Raw genomic sequence first — 24452 nt, 5'->3', positions numbered from 1 at the left:
GATTCAAGGAAGAAATAAAGGGGTGTGAGTGTGTAAATTAATGTAGAAGAAATGGGAGTGGAGAGAGAATGCAGACTTCCAAATATGTCACTTGGATAAAGTTTTTATATAAGAGCCTATAGAAAATAACTTCAAAGTTATTCTCACATTGTACTTAGATTTTTTAAAAAATTAGGTCTAGTCCACTGTTTTCATATAGACAGAGAACTCTTTTCTTAGAAGAAAGTACTTTCCAAACATGGCCAATTATCAGGATCACCTTGGGGATTTGTAAAATAATTTAGGGAGGGGTAGGCAAGAATGAAGAGTTTTTTAGACATAATTCAGAGATACCTGTGAGACATCAAAGTAGGCTTTTGGGTATAGAAATCTAGAGTTTGAGAGTTCTAAGCTAGATACAGATTTTGGAATTCTGGGTAAAAGGCCCTTAAGTGAAGCCATATTTGTGGATTAGATCATCTAGAGAGAACTTAGGACAGAATCATGGTGAACACTGACATTCAAGGAAAGGGAGACAAAGAGAAACCAAGAAAGGAGACTGAGTAGGAGTGGCTATTAGGGGGAAGAAGAAAAACAGGACAGTGAGAAGAGAGTTGCAAGAGGGAGAGGGGCCAATGGTGTCAAAGCCACAAAGACCTCTTCCTGTAGGTGCCTTGTGAAAACAGTACTCCAACACCGTCTCTAGTGAGTGTTACACTTAAATGACTACCGAATCCCTGGAGTAGCTGTCTTAAAATACACGGAATTTTAAGACAAAACCGCTTGGCTGGAGCCTGTGAATTCGTATTTTCTGAAAAGCTTCCCAGGTGATTCTGACATGCAGTGGGTTTGGGAATGATTAATTTAAACCACTTGCTTAATACAATGAGAGAAATTTATTTAAAAGCAGAGGACAGAGTCCTAAACAATAAAAACCTAGGCAGAATGTCAGAATAATTTTGATAGCATACATTATAATCTTCCTTTGGAAGGAATAGGAGCAATTACCTAACTTTCCACAGTTAAACTGCATAACGATGTCATAAGGATAAAGTAATACCCACAGCAGAGAATACATAGTTTCCAACTACTTAAAAACAAAAAAAGCTGGTGAATAACAGAGAGAGCTAGAATTAAATAATTTATTATAAAGAAATGTTTCTTCAAAATCTGTTTCATCAACATATAGAATGATATTTTAATGTATTCAGAATGGGGGTAGGAAAACGTTTTACATTACTGTGAAAGACAAGAATGAGATTTAGGTAATAACTTGTGGTTCTGTGCCCTAAAGAAATCTGGTTTACAAAACAGGAATGCTGATTCAACAGTGCACCAGGATGGCCAGTTGGAACTAAGCTTTACTTTCACTGCTCCAAATAAAAGGAGGAAAAATGAAATGTGAAATATACTGACTTTACAAGTTTTCCAGATGTCAAAATTGGTCTGGTTGATTCATTAATCAAGACGTTTAAAAATTCAATTTTCTACTCCTAAGTAACCAAATGTAAATCGGTGATCAACAATGAATGAAGTAAAGGTAGAGCTCAAATTCCCTCCAATTAGTTTTTGAGGAGCAAGTCCTTCTCCTGGCTGAGTCGACGAGATTTCCCTTCAAGGAACAAGTACATTTTTAACAGATTCGGGAACTCGACTTGCATAGTAGTCATAATTCCTCAGTGTGGCCAGGACGCCAGCTGAGTTCATGTGCTTCACTTCCTTGTTATACTGAAGGGCATTTCCATGGATATCGGTTAACTTGCCTATGGAAAAAACATCAATACAATGTCAATGGCTGATCGGATCATTATGTTTCTAGTTATTTCTAACAGCTTCTTGCTTCCCTATATAATAATATCCATTGAATTCTGGATAAAATAAGGAAGATAATGCATGACCACAAAGGTTAAGTATTAATTCACTTACAATTTAAGACTACAGAGGAACTTGACTAACTAAAGGCTAAATCATTATTTTTTCTGCCTGATTAAAATAATTTCACTTAGTATTTTCAATTTATACTTCTCAGTATCAATTAATTTCTCTTTTCCTGGAGTGATTATGTTTCCTATTGGTTATACTCCATCACCCACGATTCCCGGTTTCAAAAGTGTTTTCTTCATTCTACCATTTATTAGTAACATTTTATTTGGTAAGAGTTTAAGTGAAGTATGTTCATAAAACATAACTGTGTTATATTACAGTCTTATTTAACATTCTAATGAGAATGGATCGTGATGAATTTAACTTCCTTGTCATGTAATATGCTGAGATATCGACACAATAATGTACCAGGAGAAATGATAAAATAAAAGTCAAGTGTTTAAGAGTAAATGTGAGGGCTTCCCTGGTGGCGCAGTGGTTGAGAGTCCGCCTGCCGATGCAGGGGACACGGGTTCGTGCCCCGGTCCAGGAAGATCCCACATGCCGCGGAGTGGCTGGGCCCGTGAGCCAGGGCCATTGAGCCTGCATGTCCGGAGCCTGTGCTCCGCAACGGGAGAGGCCACAACAGTGAGAGGCCCGCATACCGAAAAAAAAAAAAAAAAGAGTAGATGTGATCTGATGTCTATTTGAATTAGAAAAATCATCTTGCTGTGTATATATCTGTAGTATTTTTGCAGGTAGATTAAAAAAATTCCAACTCTATGATCTTTAAGCGCTAGCACTGAGACATTTACCAATACAATATTGGTTCAAAAGAAACTAATGAGGATGATGATGAATATTTTACTTTTCAAGAAGAAAAACCCCTAAAAGCATTAAAGCCATAAATTAATAAGGGTTTAATTAAATGAACTGTGTGTAGATCAAGGTCCAAAAGAGAAACTGTAACTAAAGGAAAATGAATTCACTGAAAATCTACTTTCTCACCTATGAAATGCAAGGCTTAGATTGGATAACCTCTAACTTTCCTTCTATCTTTTATACCCTAAGAGTCTAGGTAAAGTAACATTACTGAAATATCATGTCCTAGCATAGTACGAAAACTGTATAAAAACTGTAATTCCCCCAAATAAAATGGACTAACCTCCCACAGCATGTAAAATGACTTCTGGAGCACAGGTGTCCCACTTCTTACATCCAGGACTTGCAAATACATAAGCAGAGGCTTTGCCTTCAATCAGCTGGATAATCTGTAACGTTAAGAGAATAATTATCCCTCAACCATGAAATAAGTGAGGTACAAATAAAGAGAAACTGCTTGTTTCTATCAGTATATTTCAATTCCTCTGTCAGACTTGGGTTAAAGCCTTTAGCAGGTGTAAATGAGTATTATGAAGAAACATATAGAATACATGCATAATAATGTAGTATGTGATGGGAAAAAAGAAGTCAAATAAGCTACAAGGAGGATATCTGAACGGTCTCTATATTCTAAGTTAGTTAAAATAAGGTTTTCTTTTTTATGCTGTCTTTTCTTCTTACAGTAAAAGCAATATATATTTGTTGTAGAAAAAATAAAGCTTTTTAATCTTGTAAAAATTTGACCATTATTATGTAAAGGATACAGAAATATTGACCAGTACAATAGTGTATAGGTTGTAATAAATCCTAACAGATATGTGATGCTGACTAGTCTAAAAGCAGTTTCGTAAGTCTTTGTTTTGGTATCATATCTGTTGCTATTTCTGCTACCAAAGTATGAATTTTAAAAGAGTCATCTTGGACTTCCCTGGCGGTCCAGTGGTTAAGACTCCGTGCTTCCCCTATAGGGGGTGCGGGTTTGATCCCTGGTTGGGGAACCGAGATCCCGCAAGCTTCACAGTGTGCCAATAAATAAATAAATAAATAAATAAAAATCAAATCAAACAGTCATCTTACTAATGCCCTGTAATATTCATACAAAACTGAGATCACTGAGGGACTTCCCTGGTGGTCCAATGGTTAAGACTCCATGCTTCTACCGCAGGGGATGCGGGTTTGATCACTGGTCAGGGAACTAAGATCCCGCATGCCGCGTGGTGTAGCCAAAAAAAAAAAATCTGAGGTCACCGATAGAAACCGCATGACTCTCAGCAGTAACTTGCTATCAGCCTTTCATTAGTTGCTTGACTTATTTTTTGGTTATACTATAAAGTAATTAGTGCTGTAAAATTCAGACTTCAAATATTGAGATGAAGAGGCCAGCCTGGGAGAATAAGGAGGGCCTCAGTGAACACAAGGTAACCAGCTATTCTTTTTAGGATTACTGTATTCAATGACACGTTCAAACCATTAACCCTTGCTGCAGACTTCTGAGTAAAAGCTTTCTCTTTCTTTTAAGAAATCTGTGTCAAGTCTTATTATGTGCCAAGAACTATGCCAGGTATATTTTTTGAGGGAAGAGGGACTGTGGCTTTCGTCCGATTCTCAAAGAGGTCCTTGATGCAGAAAAGTTAAGAACTGCCGAACAAGGTCTTTGCAAGGAGAAAAGGTGGGAGCTGTGTAGGGTGGGGACTTTGCTCCTATGGGGAATGGTACCTCTTTGGGAATAAAAGAGGTAATGGCATTTTGTAGTTACAAAAGTAGGGGCAAAGAGAAATCATATTTCAGTGACTATCAGGAATATATTTTTACTTTGAAATGTTTTACATTTTTTTCAAAATACTGCTATTTTTAAACTTCCATTTTTCATCCTCTTATAAGTAAATGCTTTTAGAGGGAGATCATTTTGGAAGCTGCTGTAAAGGCTGGTTGAGGGATGATGACAGGTTTCACCTAAGGCACTGGCAGTTGAGATGGATGAGACATTAGGAAAGAATTAAGAAGATCTATAGGTAGGATCAGATTGATAGGATGTGAGGCAGGAAGGAGGCTAGGATGGCTTTCAGATGTCTGGCTAGAGCAGTTAGAAAAATGGCGGTGCCATTAAGCAGATAGGAAGTAGGGAGAGGAACACATCTGGGGGCAGGTAGAAAGAGGATGCGTTCCAACTGGGGATGCCGAATTTGAGATACCTGATGGATGTCATCATGACAACCAAGGGGCAATCAGATGAGAAGAGATCAGGGATGGAGATCAAATTGTGTTCCAATTCACAATGTTCTCAGGAGGATGGGAGCCTAGGTGAATGAATGGGGTAAGTATCCAGAAAGGGGCAGGCAGGCCTATCCTGGAGTCTGTAGAAGAAAGGTCTGGGAAGTAATCCAAGAGGATCCTTGAGAAAATGAGGACTGGCAAGAGGCCCGGGGTCTTATCCAAATGGCTTATCACTGAATTCTCTTAGATAAAAAAGACTTGAACCACAACATTTAAAAAAAATTCAGGGAATTCCCTGGTGGTCCAGTAGTTAGGACTCCGCGCTTCCACTGCAGGGGGCACAGGTTTGATCCCTGGTTGGGGAACTAAGATCCCACATGCCGCGTGGTACGGCCAAAAAAAAAAAAAAATTGAAATGTTGCTGAAATGTGTCTTTAATGGCAAATTACAATCTTTAATCTCTTCTCCCAAACTCTTATTTCACATTTTGTAACAGTGCAGTATTTCTTTTAATAATTCAGTTGCATTTCAGGGTAGATGATGGATGGATTTTGGTACCTTATTTCCTGCTCCTCCCACCCGCAGCACATCATCAGGATTCATAGCTGCAACGCAGTCCGTAACCAACTGGCTGTTATGGGACCGGGTAGTTGTGATAATGTGTTTCCCGGCAGGCACTTCTTTCAGCTGAAACCCGAAGGCACCTAAACCTAAAACTCCCCAGATTGTTCTCCCCAACACAGCAGCTGGTCCTGCCTATGTAAATGGGTGAAACAATGGCAAAGCTTGTCATCATTTGGAGAGAAAGGTTCACCATAAATAGAACATTTAGTTATATTAGCAACATGATTTTTTAAAAATAAAAACATGATAATGTTATAAAGTACAAAAGCAGTATCATCGACAAAGAAATTTTCCTGAGAACATCAACTGATCGTTCTCATTGTTGTTTTGGTTAATAATTGGGTTTCAGGGAGTTCCCGGGTGGCTTAGTGGTTAGGATTCTGGGCTTTCACTGCCGTGGCCTGGGTTCTATCCCTGGTCGTGGAACTGAGATCCCACAAGCCACACAGCACGGCCAAAAAAAATAATAATAATTGGGTTCCAAAGGTACGGAAAGGAACTTCTGGTTATTCCCTGGAGTCTTCAGGAAAGGCAACATCACATACTGATTCCTGTTCCTTTCAGAATTATCCAACAATCTCATTACTGTATTTGAAAATAGCTGTTTGCAAAAGGTACATAAAGCCCCCAGGAAATGAAACACTGTGTATTGATTACTTTTCATTGTCCAAGGAACAATAAGGATCACATTACTATGGGAATAGGTAATGGTGATAATATAATAATGCTGCTATAGAGACAAAGCGAGTGCATATGCCGATACTGAAGAGTGGCCATGTATAATGGGGTCAGGGTTAAAAGATTTTACTGACAATTGGGGTGGTAAGATGACAATGACAGTGCAATCCCAGAATCTGTATTTTCCTTTGCAGCACTCAAAGAACTTTCAGCCACATTGTTATAACTATACACTTCATATAGAAAAACATAACTGGTATTTCATGGAAAGTAAACCTGATGCATAAAAGATTAACACAAAGTCGTCAAAATACCACTATATCAATAGAGTAGACATACAGACATATATTTTTACTTAATACTAAACATGTACCACGCACCATACTAAGTGCTTTACATATATTATCTCATTTAATCCCCAGAACAATCCCATGAAATAGTATTATCATCCTTATTTTACAGATGAGAAAAATGAGTTTTGGAATCATTCCGTAACCTGACCAAGGACTCTAAGAAGATCATAATCAAACTCAGGCTCATCTGTGTTCAAAGCCAGTATTTTTCGGGACCTCCCTGGTGGTCCAGTGGTTGAGACTCTGCACTTTTACTGCAGGGGGCGTGAGTTCGATCCCTGGTTGGGGAACTGAGATCCCATATGCCACAGGACATGGCCAAAAATAAATAAATAAAAATTTTTTAAAAAGCCAATGTTTGTCGTCACTAAACTAGTAGACTACCTCGGTTTACTTCTCAAAATGCTTTCACACACATCATCTTATTTACCCTACAGCAGTACTCTGGGTGCTGTTATAGTGAAATATGCTTGGGCTGCAGGGTTGGATTCCCTGGGAAGCGGAGATCAACACCTGTGGAAGGGAGGGGAGTTGGGCAGAGGGAGAAACCGAGCTGTGATGCAGACATGACCACAGCTTCAGCCAACCCCATGGGAAGCTCTGGAGCCAGAATGGCTCTTCAGAGTTGTACCAAACTGGGGAGAACACATCCCAAACTGGGATGAAATGCCAGGCCTTTACACCCCTCCAATCATCAGTCACTAGAAATGGACTACCTTGGGAATGGGCGTGTCACTGGCAAGGCGGTTCTTCACAGGTGAGGCGATCCCCAAAGAGGCTGAGAGCTGAAGGCTTTGTGCGGACGGCACTCCCAGCAAATGGGCAACAGAGGAACCAAAAAACAAGCACTGGGGGCTCAGTATATGTTCAAGTGCTTCCCCTCTTCCCTCTTGAGTTTACACTATAGGAGAGGCTGGAATCGGAAAAGTACAGAGAGGCTCTGTGTGCTCGTTATGCTTCAGCTCAATTGCTGAGACTAATTTCATGTGCCCAAGAAACCTATTTATTAATTCAGCTCTCCAGTTATTCTGAAAAAGAAAGGAAAGCATACTAAATAGAGGACATGAGCACTCTGGTCCCTAAAAACTCATATGACCTCTGTGAATGAATATGTCAGCAAAGAGGATGGGACTGTGGAATCTGGCGCCCTGATGAGGTAAATGCAATCCCATGAGGCAGCCAACTAGCCTTCCTCTGTGCTCCTGATCTCTCAGCCTCTCTTGCTGACTCTCTCCTTCAGAGTTCCCACACCAACTGTCTGGGGGTAAAAAAGGCTAACATTTTCACCTTACTGATGAGTTCAGTAAGATTCCTAATGGTTAAGGAGCTACCTCCGATATACAGACAGACTGGGTTTCTTTGCACTATTCCATGCTCTTTCCTTTGAGTGCTTCCCAGCTTCAGGATCTGTTAGAAGCAGTAATAAAGTCTGAACTGTAAAAAGTCTTCTATCTGGCTCAAGAGAGCAATGTAGAGCAGTGGCTAAGAGCTTGGACTGCAGTTTAGGTACCAGACCTGCCATTGACCAACTAGGGCAAGGTACTTGTCTCAGTTTCCTCTTCTTTAAAACAGGGATAAAGGCTTCCTTAAAGGACTTTGGTGAGTATCAAAATGAGATAATGCATGTGAATCCCTCGAGTCTGTCAGTACACAGTAAGCTCTTGATAAATGTTAGCTATGATGATAATGACTTTAAATTGGACATTCAGCCTTGAAAACTACCAACAAAGCTAAGCAACTTTTCTCCTTGTTGCAACAAATTTTACGGCATAAGCAAGAGAGAAGGAAGAGAGGAGGGAAAGAAAGTGTACAGAAGGGAACGTGGTGAAGGGACAGGTAACAAAGGAGAGAAGCAGAGCAGGAGAAAATGAGCTGGTACGTGGGACAGACAGTGTCTACCGGGGTACCACAAGTTGCCTACCTCTTTTCTGCCTACCAGTGCAGCCAAAAGCCTAGCTATTTTTCTCACCTTTGCTTCACTCCTGGCTTCCCTTAACTTTTGATTTTCATTGTTCTGTGGAAAATGAATACAATTTTTCTAATCTCAGAAAGAAGTGATGGAAATGGTCAACAATTCCTAAGCGCTTAGATCCTTTTTTGATAGAAGGTGCCACGCACTGCAATATTATCTATGAATTAAATGCCCCTATTTCACTTGCTTTAAAGTTTACACGATAACGGCAAACTTGTGTCTGCGTATCATACTGTATAAACATTAGTCGTATTAAAAGAATGAATGGACTCTTAAGCAGTTCAATGTGAGACTTTCCCGGTAATGAATGCATAAATAGTTTTGCTGAATAATCATAAGATGCACACGATTATAAATAAAAAGTTATAATCACATAAATGATATTAAAAACAACAAACTTATCTTAGAACTAGAGATTAATCCTGCTCTCAACTCAAATTAGAGATTCAGAAGTAATAGTCCCCACTCTGGTTACTTTGTTTCTCCAAAGTTCTATCAAGGTCACACTAACGTAAATACCTTAAGTATTTTATTGCAACAATTTCCTTTAACATTTAAGGTGATCTAACAGTATATTCCTGATTTGGAATTACATTAGCCTCTTACTTCTAAGGAAGACAATTTCTTGGGAGTATAGTAGAAAGTCAAAGCAGATTAGAGAGACAAAATGAGAGAAAAGAGTACAAGAACATGTTTAGTTAATGCTGACTATAATTTAGGCACTATGTAGTATTACCTGCAAAACCACATGGCTAGCCTCTTTTCTTGGTTGAAATGGTTCATTTCTTCAACGTGCTTCAAGCACCACCTGTAAATCAGGTGTCTCAATGACCAAGCTAACCAAGAGCCATATCAGTAATTCCCACACTTTTGCTTATGATTTGAATCATAAGGCATACATAACAAATATGTGCAAATCATACAGTGTGTCTGTGTACAGTCACATACATACATACACATTCCTGGTATCAACACCCCCCAGAGGACCTGATTCCATACATCTGGGGTATAACCTGGGAATCCTTACTTTGGAAAGCTCCCCCAGATGATTGCATGTGCAACCAAGCTAGAAATCATTGGATCAGATAACATTAAGAATCATATAATACCATAATTATTTATCTAATAAAATATTTTGGTATCATTTATAGTAATACCTGGTAGTTGTAATATGGCTGGTTAATAACTCCTGCTATGGCTTTTCCTTCATAAGCAATTCCAATAAGAACTGTTACATTGTCAAGAAGACCTAAAAAGAAGAAATTTGTATCAATTACATAACCTTCTCAGGTTATGACTCATCATCAGCACATCAATGGCTCCAAGTTATTTTTGCAATAAAGATAAGGAATCTGCAATGATTCATCCATGATTAAACCTACTCTGGCAAAATACACAAATTATGAGAGATGGCCAGGGACAGAAGTAGGGACTACAGCCACTTAATTGAATTGATACACATCGTCTCATGGTCCCATTAGTAATCATCTGTAAACCAATCAAGTAAATCAGCCATAACTCTGCAGCCATCATCATCAGATTCCTCTGTGCCCCCCTCTACCACCATCCGACTCACCTCTGCCTGCTAGATCACTCTCGATTGCAGGATTACTCTCTAGATTTGCATTTCAAGCCCCTAAATTAAGATTTCTCACAGTGGGGCCAATGGACTAACAAGCAGCATTAGAATTAACTGGCTCAATTTTTTCAGTACAGATTCTCAGGCTCCTTTGCAGAGCTAGTGAATCAAAACCTCTGGAGGTCGGGGTTGAGAGCTGAATGAGCTGTTTAGGTGTTCTTACACGCACTGAAGCTGCCTAGAGCGTCCCTATTTCTCAATGGATTACAGAGACATTTTCACACGTACTACAGGATTCACTCCTCGTAGATATGTCTCATCCAAGGGCAGAGAGAGTTTTTTCTAGGAATTACGAGACAGTTTTCTTTTTTCAGCTGAGAACCAATATAAGAAAAGCTACGTTGATCTTCCTCTCAAAAATAAGAATCTAAGCTTATGCTACGCTCCTAAAACCTACCACTCTGGCTCTGAGCCTGGCACTTCTCACTTCAGCGTTGCCAACTTTATTTTAATTTGCTGCCTTCTAATTTTGCTCATCTTAGACAATTTCAGGAAGGAGAAATATTGCACTGTGTTTCAAAACCCATCTTTAGAGGTGAGGCTGTGAAGTGAGACAGCAGTTCGCAGAGGAAGCGAGCGAGGGATGGGCATGGGATGGTGGCAGAGCAAGGCGATACAGTGACACTTTTCATCATTTTTCTACCCAATAAAGCTGGGGGTTCAGTATAGTCCCTTCGGTTACATTGGTTTAATGTTAGTTATTTTCATCTAGGGGACATTAGGATTGTGGGACTGGTGGAGTATGGGGGGGATGGTATTTGAAGGAGATTAAATGTTTACAACTAAACATCATATATTAGTCCTACTGCTGTCAAATACAAATATAAAAGAGATACCAACCTTCAGTATATTCCTTGGTACCATCCAGAGGATCAACCCAGACCACAAGCTAAAAAAGAGGAAATGTCCAAATTGAGCATATAAAATTTAAAAAATTGATTTAAATGGATAAACTAAAACTATTTTTTTTTTTTAATTTTTGAAATTATATTATGGGTGGCTTAAGCCAATGTCATCATTGTAATAATTTTTTGTAATAATTTTGTAATAATTTTTTGTAATAATTTTGTAATAATTAAAAAATAATTAAAATAATAATTAAAATAATTAAAAATTAAAAATAATAATTAGAATAAAAATAATTAAAAATAATTAAAAATAAATTAAAAATAATTAAAAAATAATTAAAAATAATTAAAAAATAATAGTAAAAAAGTAAAATATTAAGTAAAATATTAACACAACATTGTAAATCAACTATACTTCAATAAAAAAATTTTGATATAAAATGGTTAACTGGTAAAAGTTTATTGTTACCTGAACACTAAACATGTGGCCATGAACATCCTGGGCTCTAGATGGTGATATAAGGAAAACTTTAAAGTGGCACCAAAAATGTTTTGTGTGGATGCTACTCATTTTTATATATAAATGTTGATTTCAGATAAATAATGACAGTCTGATTATCGTAAGGACACACGTATATGCGGCCAAGAAAAATGAATGGTTTATAAAACTGGCAGTAGCATAAAAAAGAAGTCCCCTCTTCTTAGGACTTTTAATATGATTCAGGATACGCAGCCATTAACCACTAGATGCTTGATGTAAATTTGTGAGGGCATATTTCTGACGGGAGACACCACATCTTTTTTTCTATACTGCGTATCACAGAACAAAGTGCCTTACTCATAGTAAGTGCTCAACGAATGAGTGTTACATAAATTAAAACTCAAAAATTAAAGAAGTGTGATAGTTATCTGAAGGCATAGATTTAATTTAAGCAACAATCAAAAGCAAGGGGGGTAATTTTTATGGCCTTCCAAAAATATAAGGTAGCAATCCATTTCATCTCCTTCCAGCTCCAACTACCAATGAAATGTTTTACTACCAAATTTACTAAATAACAAATTAGATTTTCTCCCTAAAAGTATTTTGTTTTTTGGCCATGCCACGTGGCTTCAGGGATCTTAGTTCCCTGACCAGGGACTGAACCTAGGTCCCAGCAGTGAAAGCACCCAGTCCTAACCACTGGACTGCCAGGGAATTCCCCCAAAAGTATTTTTAATAACAGTTTTAGAGTGAAGAGGAAATCAATAGAATGAGAAAATGAACTCGAAGTGAATAGGTCAGACATCCCATATGGTTGCCAGGCACTTATATGTTGGCTCTGAAAGATTTCAAGTTCCTGGTTTCCCTTGTTTTATAACTACCAAGTTTTCATCATGATGGCAAATTTTATTTCCTTTACTACGACAAAAACTGAAGATAAATAGAAAGTTAAGTAATAACATGGATCATACGTCTTCCTCTTTGATAGCACTGTACTGTGATGGGCATGGTTGCTTCAGTATCTCCTCCCACTGACCATCTTCAATCAACTCTTGATCCACGTCTTCAGGAGGCAGATCCTAAAGCAGAGAACACAGATGATGACCGAAGCGGTTTCCTGTTTACAGAATACCGTCTGTCTCAGCAACAAGAAGAAATGCAGTATCACAGGTTTCACTAGTCCTTCCTGTTTACCATTTCTATTTAGAGCTTTTAAAGCACACTGAATAAAATTGCAAAAACAACCACATATGGCTCATCAAAGTTGATTACAAAGGATCCCAACTTCATTATCCTGAACAAGGATTAAAAAGAAAAGAATTTTTAAGTAGTATACACCTATTTACACAAGTGACTCTGCTATCAGCTATGTCTAACTCTCAAATACATGAGATGTCAATTCCTTCACCTTCACAGTGTTAGTCTTTGAATAAGTATGCAAATAAGCCTTAATTAAAAAAAAAAAACAGGAACCATAAAACCCATTTTATTCCAAAGTTCTAGAACTCCACCCATCTTATACTTTGTATGTTGAATGTCACAACAGTAACCATATCATCTATGGTCAAGAACTGACATATGTGGCCTAGAAATAAACCAAAATATTAAAAGCAGATATTTTCTGAAAGTCCAAGAAAAATGATAGTTATTTTTGTGTTAAAACACAAAAATATAATGCTTGAAATCATAAAAGTAGTGTATAAATCACTAAAGGGGCAATTACAAATCCATACAGTAAACAGGGATTTAAAAAAATATATGATAGTCTTACCTCTTCCCCTATAATTGTTAGTTTGGGGAATTTCCGTGCCAAAGAAGAGCATATGCTCATTTGAACTAATCGGTCCGCCTTGGTCTGCAGGTCTGTTGCACAGGTCTGCAACAAAGAACGCACATTTTAGCAGAACTAAGTATGAAATAAGTTGTTCTTTGATGCCTCATGCGTGATTATCTATATCCATTTAAATTACACTGTCTGTTTTAAGATTGATCAAGCTTAAATTAACATCATATGAGTCAGTTTCTTGGCTGGGTTTTTCTCATGGGATTTATAGTGGCTAAAGTTTGGAAAGGAGCTTTTAAATTACTTAGAATATTTTTTCCCCCAGTTCACAAATTCCTTTTATAAGATCTCTACGTTAATCTTTTGCTTAAGCAGGTTGACAGACAAGAAATTCACAATTTTCAAGGCAGTTAATAATAATAAATAACTCTTTAGTTATTTAAAAGGTATTTCTTATATGGATCTTTCTATAAACTCCACTCAATCCTAATTTTAATAATTCAAGAGGTCCTCAGAATGATTCGTTATTTCTTATTTCAAAATTTTTATTTCTAAACTATAAAAAAATAAAAGTGAATGGCAGTAGTATTTACTACATAACTCACCTATGGCACTCAACTCAATCCATAACTCATATAGTCACACTTGTGAAAGACAGTGACCACTTCCTTGGTTAGCTTGCTTTCAGAGAATTAAGACATGTTGCAATTTATACATGCCTGTTTAGGTGGATTTACACATTATTTTATCTTAAATAGCAGATCTTTCGCAATACTTCGTAGTGAGATAAGGAATGACTATGAAAATCAAATTCTTTTCTGCCACAGGGAAGTTTGCTGGTTATCTCAATGTAAAGAACAATTTTGCTAGAATGTAGTGCCACAAAGGCAGAGACCTTTGTTTTATTTTCTAAAGAACTGTACCTGGCACACAGTAGGTGCTCTGTAAATATCTGTGGAATGAAACTACTTAAAATAATTGTTGAAATTGAAGATTACTTACCTATCAATCAAGTTTAGAGACCACTGCTCCAGAGAAAAAAAGACACATTGATAGCCATTCAACTCTATGAGGAAAGCTCTCCCAACTCTTCTCTAGGATAAGATATTCCCTGCTCTTTCTACCGACATAGTGCCAGATCTCACCATTCTAGATACTTTGTGTGACAAATCTGTTTTTGCCCTGTCTCTTTTAAAATGAGGTGTCAACAAGTGGATATAAAGTACTAGAAGTGTCTGACCAGTAGAGAGGACAGTGAGGTTATTATCTTTCTTTCTAACTTGAACACTATATTTCTATTACTCTTTAGCTATCGGCTACAAAGTGGTCCATCTAATATAATCACAAGAGAAAATCAATTTAAACAAAATAAATAATGCTAAGAGAAAAATATGCAAAGATATGATCCAAAATATTGGCGGTGGTGGCCTAATAGATGATTTTGTACTTTTTGCTGTTTTTCTCCACTTCCAATGTTTCATAATAGAGAAAACAATAAAAAAGGAAAGACAGTAAGATTAGTAGCCTTCTGAAAGTAGCTGTTTTACATTGTTGGCTTGTCATTGAGCATGTATGTGATCAACTAAAACCTCTTTTTCACACAAATTTGAATCAGACTCCCCCCTTATTACTTGAACATTAATATAGGACTTTATTCCTATTGTAATATCTTGTTGAATTTGGCCCACCTTTCTCAGAGTTTGCAACTATTTTGAATACTTATTCTGCAATCCAATACAACTACTAGCCCTTCCAGCTTCATTTTATTGACATATTTGATAAGTATCCTTTCTACATCCTCCTCTTCCACAGCACTTTTGAAAAGATGCATTCAACAAATTTTTTAAACTGTATTTAAGTTAATGGCTAAAGAGAAAAAGACAGTCAGGAGCAGAGTCCTACGATCTGTCAACCAGTGACCATTTTCCAGCTTGAAAGTGAATCATGAATAAAATTATGGGGTAACATTGTTCACCTAGTTATGAGTACACCTAACAGTGGCTCAGGATGGGGGATGAGAGATATCATCTATATATTATAAATAGCTTGAATGCTTTTTAAAAATGGAAAATGAGGGACCATAACAAATTTTTTAAAAAGTTGATTCAAATCAATTTTGATTTCAAAATCAAGATACCCTATATCTATTTCCTATACTATTAAGCCCATAAATCTATCAAAAAAGGAAATGAGATTTATTTCACTAGTTCTTGTGATTTTTATTCTTAATTTTAAAAGTAGTTATGTTGAATATCCTATAATTAGTTCACAGGAACTTACTTCTAAGTTGTTTTTTACTTATATATATAAGGTCCTTATTTTTTTATACAAATAGCCTTAAATAGATGCTTGACTAATCATAAAGGAGCATCTTAACTACATCTCTATTTCAAATCATTAAAATGTTTATCATATCCTAAAATTTTCCCACTTGGGAAAAATTACAATACAATTTTCCTTAAAGATTATGACAGGGCTTCCCTGGTGGCGCAGTGGTTGAGAGTCCGCCTGCTGATGCAGGGGACGTGGGTTTGTGCCCCGGTCCGGGAAGATCCCACAAGCCGCTGAAAGGCTGGGCCCGTGAGCCATGGCCACTGAGCCTGCGCATCCGGAGCCTGTGCTCCGCAATGGGAGAGGCCACAACAGTGAGAGGCCCGCGTACCGCAAAAATAAAACAAAAAAATTTGTAATGTGAAATAATCATAAAATCTTGTGGAAGAAATTATATTTTAAACTAGAACACATGCACGGTGGGATTTCTTTTAAGAATCAACTAACACTATAAACTATCTTTCTGTTAATTTACCTAAGTTTTTAATTATCATACTGGAAAGAAAACCTTTGCTTTAGGTTTCTTTTCCATGCAGAAAAAACATTTTAAAGCTTTGAATATAGGGGATACTTATTTAAATGCCAGATGTTACCAAACATGTCAAGTTCACCAAGGACTGCACGGCTTTGCATGAAGTAGATTACTTCAGGATATGAAGCTTGGTTCCAGTGCTCTGGAGCTAGACAGCGGTTAGAAGGCCCAGTCATATAAGTAAAGGTTTTGGAGGTAGGAAGTCTAGAGTCCTCTGCAGAGCAGAAATGGAGCCCATTTGAACTAAGGGTCTTGCAATCGCCATAAGGGAGCCATTGAGTATTTCAACTATTAAAGTCTGTCCAGATTATTATATCCTTTTAGCTAAACCTCAAGGGACAAAAACAGAGTTGGTATGAAATGAAACGAGACTTTCAGTACCTTCTCCACGATACCCAGGTCTCCTTCAGCAATAACACGCCTGACTATCGTTCCTGCCTTTTGAGCAATAGAATATGCTGAAGCCACCAACCGCATCAACACAGTGTGACTGGAAGCCATGACGTGCCCTAAAGGAAAATCGAGAGAAATGTTATATTACTTTCAAAGCCAACTGCTGGTTTCATTTACTTGAATTCAATTCAACATATTGGTATTGAGTGTTTACTTGAGACTGCTTCAATTAACTGTATAGATTCTCTAATAAACATTTACTAAGAGAGACTTGGAAAAAGACTCCATTTCAGCATTAGCTCTCCCAATAAATTCTATAGTATTCTTTTTCTCTGCAGATGGGACATTTTGAGGCATGGGGGTAACTGGCCCAGGACTATAAACATGTGAATAAGTTTTATGTATGACAAATGTAATGTACAAAAGCTGTGGACGTGCTGCAGGGGCTAAAAAATAAGGTATAATACCTGCCCTTAAGGAGCTAATATTTTGGTGGGCTGAGGGTAAAATACTGTAAGCTAATGTCTATAACATAAAACTGGTAAGTGCTGACAGAGGTATGAAGAGCATAAGGGATGTGTGTGTATGTGGGAAGTAATTAAAAAGGGGAGGGACTGCATGTGATTACATTTAGTTTCTGAAACTCAATGAATATTCCTTTAGAGATTGAATAAAATTTAATCTGCTGGTTATTGGCTACCATCCTCATCAGTAGCAAAATAAAGAGAACAAGCAGGATAACCACTGGACTGAAGACCAAGCATTTGGAAAAGTAATGAGTGTCAAGCAGCCCCTGGCCCAATAAAAACTATGAAAAAAACAGTCTTTAGGATCAAGTACTTTCCTTTTTGAAAATACAGATTCAAATCCTGCAATTTTATTGACTGCTTTGATGCTGGGATACATCACCCAGATTCCCTCTGGGGTTGAAGGACTTACTTCCCCAGCTGTTGAGAGGGCTGCCAACAGATGGTCTTTGGCTGCCACGTCTTTAGGAATTTGTCTGCTGAGAAGAGTCATTTCACCTGAAACTGGTCAACAGGGGGGTGTAAAGGCCATTCCTCACTCCAGCTGGGCTGCCACCCCAATTCTGCTGGGCCTTCCTAGCTTCCAAATTCCCAGTGGGGTGGGCTGAGCCTTAGCTGGGACTGAATCATGGTCCAACTGCCCTCATCCCCCATTCTGAGCCACTGTTAGGTGTACTCATAACTAGGTGAACAATATTACCCCATAATTTTATTCATGATTCACTTTCAAGCTGGAAAAGGGTCACTGGTTGACAGATTGCAGGACTCTGGCCCTGACTGTCTTTTTCTCTTTAGCCATTAACTTAAATACAGTTTAAAAAATTTGTTGAATGCATCTTTTCAAAAGTGCTGTGGAAGAGGAGGATGTATAAAGGATACTTATCAAATATGTCAATAAAATGAAGCTGCAAGTCCTTAACTTCCTTATAGCAGTTCAGATTACATCCAGTTTACAGATTAAATCCAGATTACATCCAGCAGTTCAGATTACATCCACTGTACTTCCTTCTCTACTAGTTTTACACCTTCTGGCTTGTAAAACACTAACTTTTGTAAGCATGTCTCTCTGAAAGCTCATCAAAAACAGGGATTAAAGGCACAGGCACTGAAGCCTACTTCCTGTGTTCAATTCCTAGCTCTGGCACACATTAGTTGTGTGACCTTGGGAAAGCCACTTAAATTCTTTGTGCCTCGATTGGTAAAATGGAGCTAGCAATAGTATTATAACACAGAGTTATGGTAATTATTAAATCAGTCTCTGGCACAAGGTAAGCACTAAATAATGCTGGCTAACCATTATTATAATGATTATTCTCATTGCTGGCTATCCTGCAGGGACATTAGGGCAGCGTTAATGGCAAAAAAAAAAAAAAAAAAAAAAAAAAATCCTATAGCTTCCGCAACATTATTTTGACTCTGAGGATATAATATTACCAATATGACCCAGAATCACAGCACAGGTTCTTTTTCATAATGTTCTGGGCTTGAGGCTTGGAGTATGAAAAAAGGTTGTACAACATTTAAGGCAATCAACCTAATATCCTATCATTTAAGGAATCTCTACAGCTGTCAACATGGCTAGTTCAGAAGGACAAAAACAATAGGAATCAATGATCCATTTCTTCTCAGAGCCTGGGAGAGGTATCTTGAATTCAATAGAAAGGTGGTGAGCATATGAGGATTAGGTTCTTAAAATAAATGATGAAATCGGAACCCAGGGGGAGTGCAGTAGTATCCAAGTTGAGGAGATGGAGCTGGGTGTCTGCGGAGGCCAACATGATAGGAGTGTGCAGGGCAGAGTACCAGAGAGACCTCTGGAGACCTGCTAATCAGTGCAGGCAGGTGAGGAAACTACCTGAAGGAACAGTAGGTGTGATCTTCAGAGCTCACACGGCTTGAGAGTTCATGCACCCACTAGCCAGTGGGAGACCTCATCATTCACAACACACTGGTTAGAGTAACACACATTGCGGGTGGGAATGTAAGAGGGTGCAATTACTTTGGGAAACAGTTCGGCTGACCCAGCATTCCACTCCTAGCTATTTGCCAAGAGAAAAAGAAGTGTAAGTGCTCACAAAGACTTTTTATGAATTTTGTTTGTTTGTTTGTTTGTTTTTTTGTTTTTAATTTTTTGGCCACACAGCATGGCACGTGGGATCTTGGTTCCCCAGCCAGGGATCGAGCCCATGCCCTCTGCATTGGAGGTGCAGATTCTTGACCACTGGGCCGCCAGGGAAGTCCCAAGACTTCTTCATGAATGTTTATAGCAGATTTATTTGTGACAGACAAATCTGAAAACAACCCAAATGTCCCTCAACAGGTGAGTGGATAAACAAATAATATCAAATTATACACTTTAAATATTTACATTGATTGTGTGATAATTATACCTCAATAAAGCTGCCACAACCATAAAAAAAAAAAAAGAAAAATAAATAAATAAATAAATGGTGAGTTCCCACTCAAAATACAAAGATAATTTATCTTTTGGAACTTGACTATAACAGAGCAAATTCTGAAAAAAAGAGAAATGAGCATATATCAAAATATGATATAAAACTATAGTAATTAAAATTTTAGTCCTGGGCAGAATTTGAGAGACAAATCAATGCAATCAAATAAATTTCAGAGATAGATCCAAATACACTAAAGGTGATAATTCAAATCATGAAGGAAAGTTAATTGTGCAAAAAACGGTGGGGACAATTGCTAATCTTTTAAAAAAGTGTTGGAATCTTTTTGCCTTCTTTATATCAATGTGTATTCCAGATCAATGCATGATTTTAAAAGTAAAGAATGAAACTATAAAAGTATGGGGATAAAACATGAGTGAAATGTTTCATAAATTTGGAAAAGCACTTTTAAACATGACTAAAACCAAGAATCCATTATATATTCATAAATCTGAAGGCATAAAAATTAAAATGTTTATATAGCCAAAATACCATAAACAAAGCAAACAGATGAGTGCCAAAATGATAACAAAAATTTGTATCACATACTAGACAAATGTGCTAATTTTGTTACATAAGGGGCTTACATATATCAATATGTAAAAGATGAATGATTCAACAGAAGAATGTGCAAGTGACGCCAATAGGCAATACTTAGAAAAATAAAAGCAAAGGCCATTAAATCGTGAAATGCTCAATTTCACTAATTATGAAAGAAATGCAATCTAAAACAATGAGAAATGATTGTTCATATGTAAGACTGACATAGATAAGAAAGTTTGCCCAGTGTTGGCTGGAGTGTGAGGGAAGATCCTCCTGAGCATTATTAGCGAGGATGTAAAGTGGTGAAACCGCTTTTTTGAAAATCTTATTAACAGTAAAATGTACACATCTTTTAAACTAGCAATCACATTTTCAGGGAATCTAAATAAATAAAGCAAGTCTACAACCAGAAAAGGCAGTAGGAAGAATGTCTGCTATTTTAACGAAATTTAATTTTAGGCGTAAGACAGCCTCTAAATTTGGATGCACTAAAGAACTCACCGTCTAAGTCTGCCTTGTTATTTCAACAACATATGGCCATAAAAAGACCCCGGGGCACGAAAATAGTAGTACAGGTAAACAATCAAAATGCTGACACTGAAGAACCTAGGTCCGATATCGGAATATCTGGAGAAGTACTCTGATTTGCGTAATTTTTTTTTAGCATAAATCCTTTGAATCTCTTCATATCTGTGCAGAGGGGTGGAGTTAGGGGACCAATAAACTACTCAGATCTGCCTAAGGCCCTTGCGCTGCCCCGCAGGAGAGAAAATTACTTACAGTGACAAGACTGGCACCAAGTCAGACGAAAGAGACTTCAGGGGTAACCAAAAAAGCGTTACCAAGCAAGAGGTCCCCCGCAGCGTCCAGTACAGCGATTACCCTCCGCGGATAGGTCATCAGTGGATGCAGACTAAACCTACCTCAGCTACTGAGCATGCGGGAAGTTCGGCGCAAGCGCAGAACAGCTACTTTGCCACCGCCCGGTCTGATTTCAGACCCGCCGCAAAGTTCCACTTGTCCGTGTTTTCTAGAAGCTTTCCAAGCTTTCCATAGGCTCCAGTCCCCTGAAGTCAAACCGAAAGGTGTATTAAGTAATCATTCTGGTTTCAGGTGTCTTCCAATCCACTTTGTGCGCACAGTTTACTCTTAAGATATTTGTCCGGTTAGTGATACCGCCCCGTGGCGGCAGGCGGCTACTTAACCTCGAAACCCTACGAGTCCGTGGACTGGCTTCAGATGGTCCGCGACGCCCCTACCTCTGTTCCCCCTAAGAAAACTTTATGCAGAAGTGTGTTACTAGCGTTTATTTTTTATTTTATTTTTTTAAGCATTTATCAGATTCCTGAAAGGGTCTGTGACCCTTTCATTCGGCTACTGATTAGTCCTGGGAGATTTTTTCTCTTCCTGGTCGATGTACCATATTAATTATTTTTGTTTTTCTGAAGCACAGAAAAAAAAAAAAAACCTAATTACGACTTTTAGTGCACTGCCAAAAGTAAAAACAAACAAGCAAAACCAAAAATTGCCTGTTTATTCATTTTGGCTTTCACCATACATTTAAGGAGCACACTTCTTGTGTCTGCCTGTATTTCTGTGTCCATGTGGGAGCCGACCTGCGGTGAGAACAGCAGAGCGAAGAGGCAATGATCTTTTTTTTCAGTATTGAAAAGTAGGGCACTGTGATTAAAATATAACAACATAAAATAAGATGACAGAGTTAATCGCAAACATATCAGTTATAACAACAAATGTAAATTGTTTAAACTCATCCATTTAAAGACAGAAATTCTCGATTAATTAGAAAGCCAAACCCACTGTTTCATCAGAGTAGAATTCAGGGTAAGAAAAATTATCAAAGGGAACAGTCTTTTTTTTGGTTAAAGGTATCCTTTATATTAATAAAACTGCTTTATTTTTAAACATTTTAAATTAAATAAATAACCCATCACTGCATTCTCGTTGCTAAAAAAGAAAAACAATCAAAAAACCCCACAACAATCTGTCCAAGCCTTTTTTTTTCTTATTTTCCTAGTTTCATATGCTTTATTTTATTTTCACTTAAAAAAAATAAATTTATTTATTTTTATTTTTGGCTGCATTGGGTCTTCGTTGCTGTGCACAGGCTTTCTCTAGTTGCGGAGAGTGGGCTTCTCATTGTGGTGGCTTCTCTCATTGCCGAGCATGGGCTCTAGGCATGCAAGCTTCAGTAGTTGTGGCTTGTGGGCTCAGTAGTTGTGACACGCAGGCTCAGTAGTTGTGGCACGCAGGCTCAGTAGTTGTGGTGTACGGGTTTAGTTGCTTTGAGGCATGTGGGATCTTCCCGGACCAGGGCTCGAACCCATGTCCCCTGCATTGGCAGGCGAATTCTCAACCACTGTGCCACCAGGGAAGCCCCATTTTTTTTTATTGGGTAAAAGATTCATTAAATTCTATAGTGCTATACAATTTTCAAAAATTTTGCACATGATTTCGTATAATCCCATAATAACCTTTTCCCCCTACTCCTATATTGCCCCTTCCCTTTCCGCTCTCTCTGCTGGTAAGCACTAGTTTGCTGTCTATATCTGTGTCTGCTTCTTTTCTGTTTTATTCACTAGTTCATTGTATATTTTAGATTCCACGTATAAGTGATATCATGACGGTATTTGTCTTTCTCTCTCTGACTTATTTCACTTAGCATAATGGCCTCCAAGTCCATTCATGTTGCTGCAAATGCAAAATTTCATTATTTTTTATGGCCGAGAAGTATTCCATTGTTTATAGACATAACACATTTTATCTATTCATCTGTTGATGGACAGTTACGTTGCTTACATACCTTGACAATTTTGTAAATAATGCAGCTATGAACATTGGGGTGCATGTACCTTTTTCAGTTAGTGTTTTTGTTTTTTTCGGATACATACCCAACTGTGGAATTGCTGGATCATATGGTTGTTTTGTTTTTAATTTTTTGAGAAACCTCCATATTGTTTTCCACAGTGGCTGCACCAATTTACATTCCCATCAACAGTGTAGGAGTGTCCAGACCTTCTTAGAGCTTCTGTCCCCAGATTGGAATTTTGCTTTATCTTTCCTGATAATGCAGAGCCATACTGCACCATCTGGTTTTGTAGGTTAGACAATTAGGAAAATTCTAAGAGCAGAATACTTACAAAATTTTTACAATGTTTTCCCCACTACTTTACAATTGTTTTAGCTTCATCTAATTCAACAGCAGTTTGTTCTTGTTTTTTAGAGACATGCCTTTACTAGATTCTTAAGAACATCAGCTTAGTTTTCATTAAAAAAAAAAAAATTGCTTTGGGAATTCCCTGGTGGCCCAGTGGTTAGGATTTTGTGCTTCCAATGCAGGGGGCATGGGTTTGGTCCCTGGTCAGGGAATTAAGATCCTGCATGTGGCAGGGCCCAAAATTAAAAAAAAAAAATTGGTTTCGGGGAGAGGGTGGTTAGTGAACAATTTACACCTGTGTGCTCTTCTGTAACTCCCAAAGTTTTGTAATTAGAAAGAAACAATAATTTCTATTAAAAAAAAAAAAAACTCACCAGAGAGCAGTATCAACAAATGGCTACCATTACATGGAGTTCTAGTTTGAGAAGACTTTTACTTACACAATCTCATTTGATTTTCATAATAACTGAGTTAAGTCAGACCATTTATTTTATGTTACAAATAAGTATAACAAAATTTACCATCCATTGGTTTTTATAATTAAATTGTATAATTACACAGCGAGCACAACTGGCATGAATAAGTTCAAGGATAAACACAACCGACTGTGAGCCCAACAGGTGGGAAGAGAAGTGTGCGGGTGTCTTAGAGAGTTGCCTTATGCTCTGATAGCTCAGTGTACCCTCAGTGCAGGTTTTAGGAGTAAACAGAGAGCACTGTTGCATTCAACAACATGTTATGTGGAGGTAGGCTGTACTTGCTAAAGCGGTGCTTCCCAGTAAGGTAGCCATTAGCCCCATGTAGTTGTTGAGCACTTGGCAAGCTGCTAGTCCAAATGGAGATGTGCTGTATGTGTAAAATACATAGCACATTTCGAAGACTTAGCATGAAGAGAAAGAATGTGAAATATCATACTTGTAATTTTTGTTAATTACCTGTTGAAGTGATAATATCTGGGTTATACTGGATTAAAGAAAATATACTTTCTAAAAAGGCAGGCCGCTGTGATTGAAATACGAGCCGGCCGCATCTGCCTCATCTCCTTCGGCCCCTGGGTATCAGCCCGGATTCGGGATGGTTGCCGCGAGGACCCGGATGTGGCCCCGCCCCCTGCGTATCCCCGCCCCTTCCCCGCCCCGCGCTTGCGCACTCCTGCTAAGGCTCGCGCAGGTGCTCTGGCCT

The 24452-nt window shown here is 38.0% G+C and overlaps 1 protein-coding gene across 3 annotated transcripts; it reads right to left on the bottom strand.

The window, feature by feature from the left end:
• Positions 1 to 1107: 1107 nt before the first annotated feature.
• BPNT1 (3'(2'), 5'-bisphosphate nucleotidase 1) lies at positions 1108 to 21014 on the bottom strand. Of its 3 annotated transcripts, none has more exons than XM_059998184.1 (9): positions 20876 to 21014; positions 16561 to 16688; positions 13305 to 13409; positions 12505 to 12612; positions 11045 to 11093; positions 9723 to 9814; positions 5497 to 5694; positions 3008 to 3113; positions 1108 to 1742 (listed from the first exon to the last, which is right to left on the bottom strand). In XM_059998184.1, exons 2-9 carry the CDS (start codon positions 16678 to 16680, stop codon positions 1594 to 1596), a joined length of 927 nt encoding a protein of 308 aa, XP_059854167.1. In that variant the 5' UTR covers positions 16681 to 16688; positions 20876 to 21014; the 3' UTR covers positions 1108 to 1593. The 3 variants fall into 3 exon arrangements, with proteins under 3 accessions (XP_059854167.1, XP_059854178.1, XP_059854188.1); XM_059998195.1 differs by lacking the exon at positions 20876 to 21014 and adding an exon at positions 17512 to 17520; XM_059998205.1 differs by lacking the exons at positions 9723 to 9814; positions 11045 to 11093.
• Between the last annotated feature and the right edge of the window lie 3438 nt (positions 21015 to 24452).

This window comes from Delphinus delphis, chromosome 1 (assembly GCF_949987515.2).
Source record: "Delphinus delphis chromosome 1, mDelDel1.2, whole genome shotgun sequence".
NCBI lineage: Eukaryota > Metazoa > Chordata > Mammalia > Artiodactyla > Delphinidae > Delphinus > Delphinus delphis.
The sequence above is the reverse complement of the archived record's forward strand: the minus strand, read 5'-3'. Positions and strand labels throughout refer to the sequence as shown.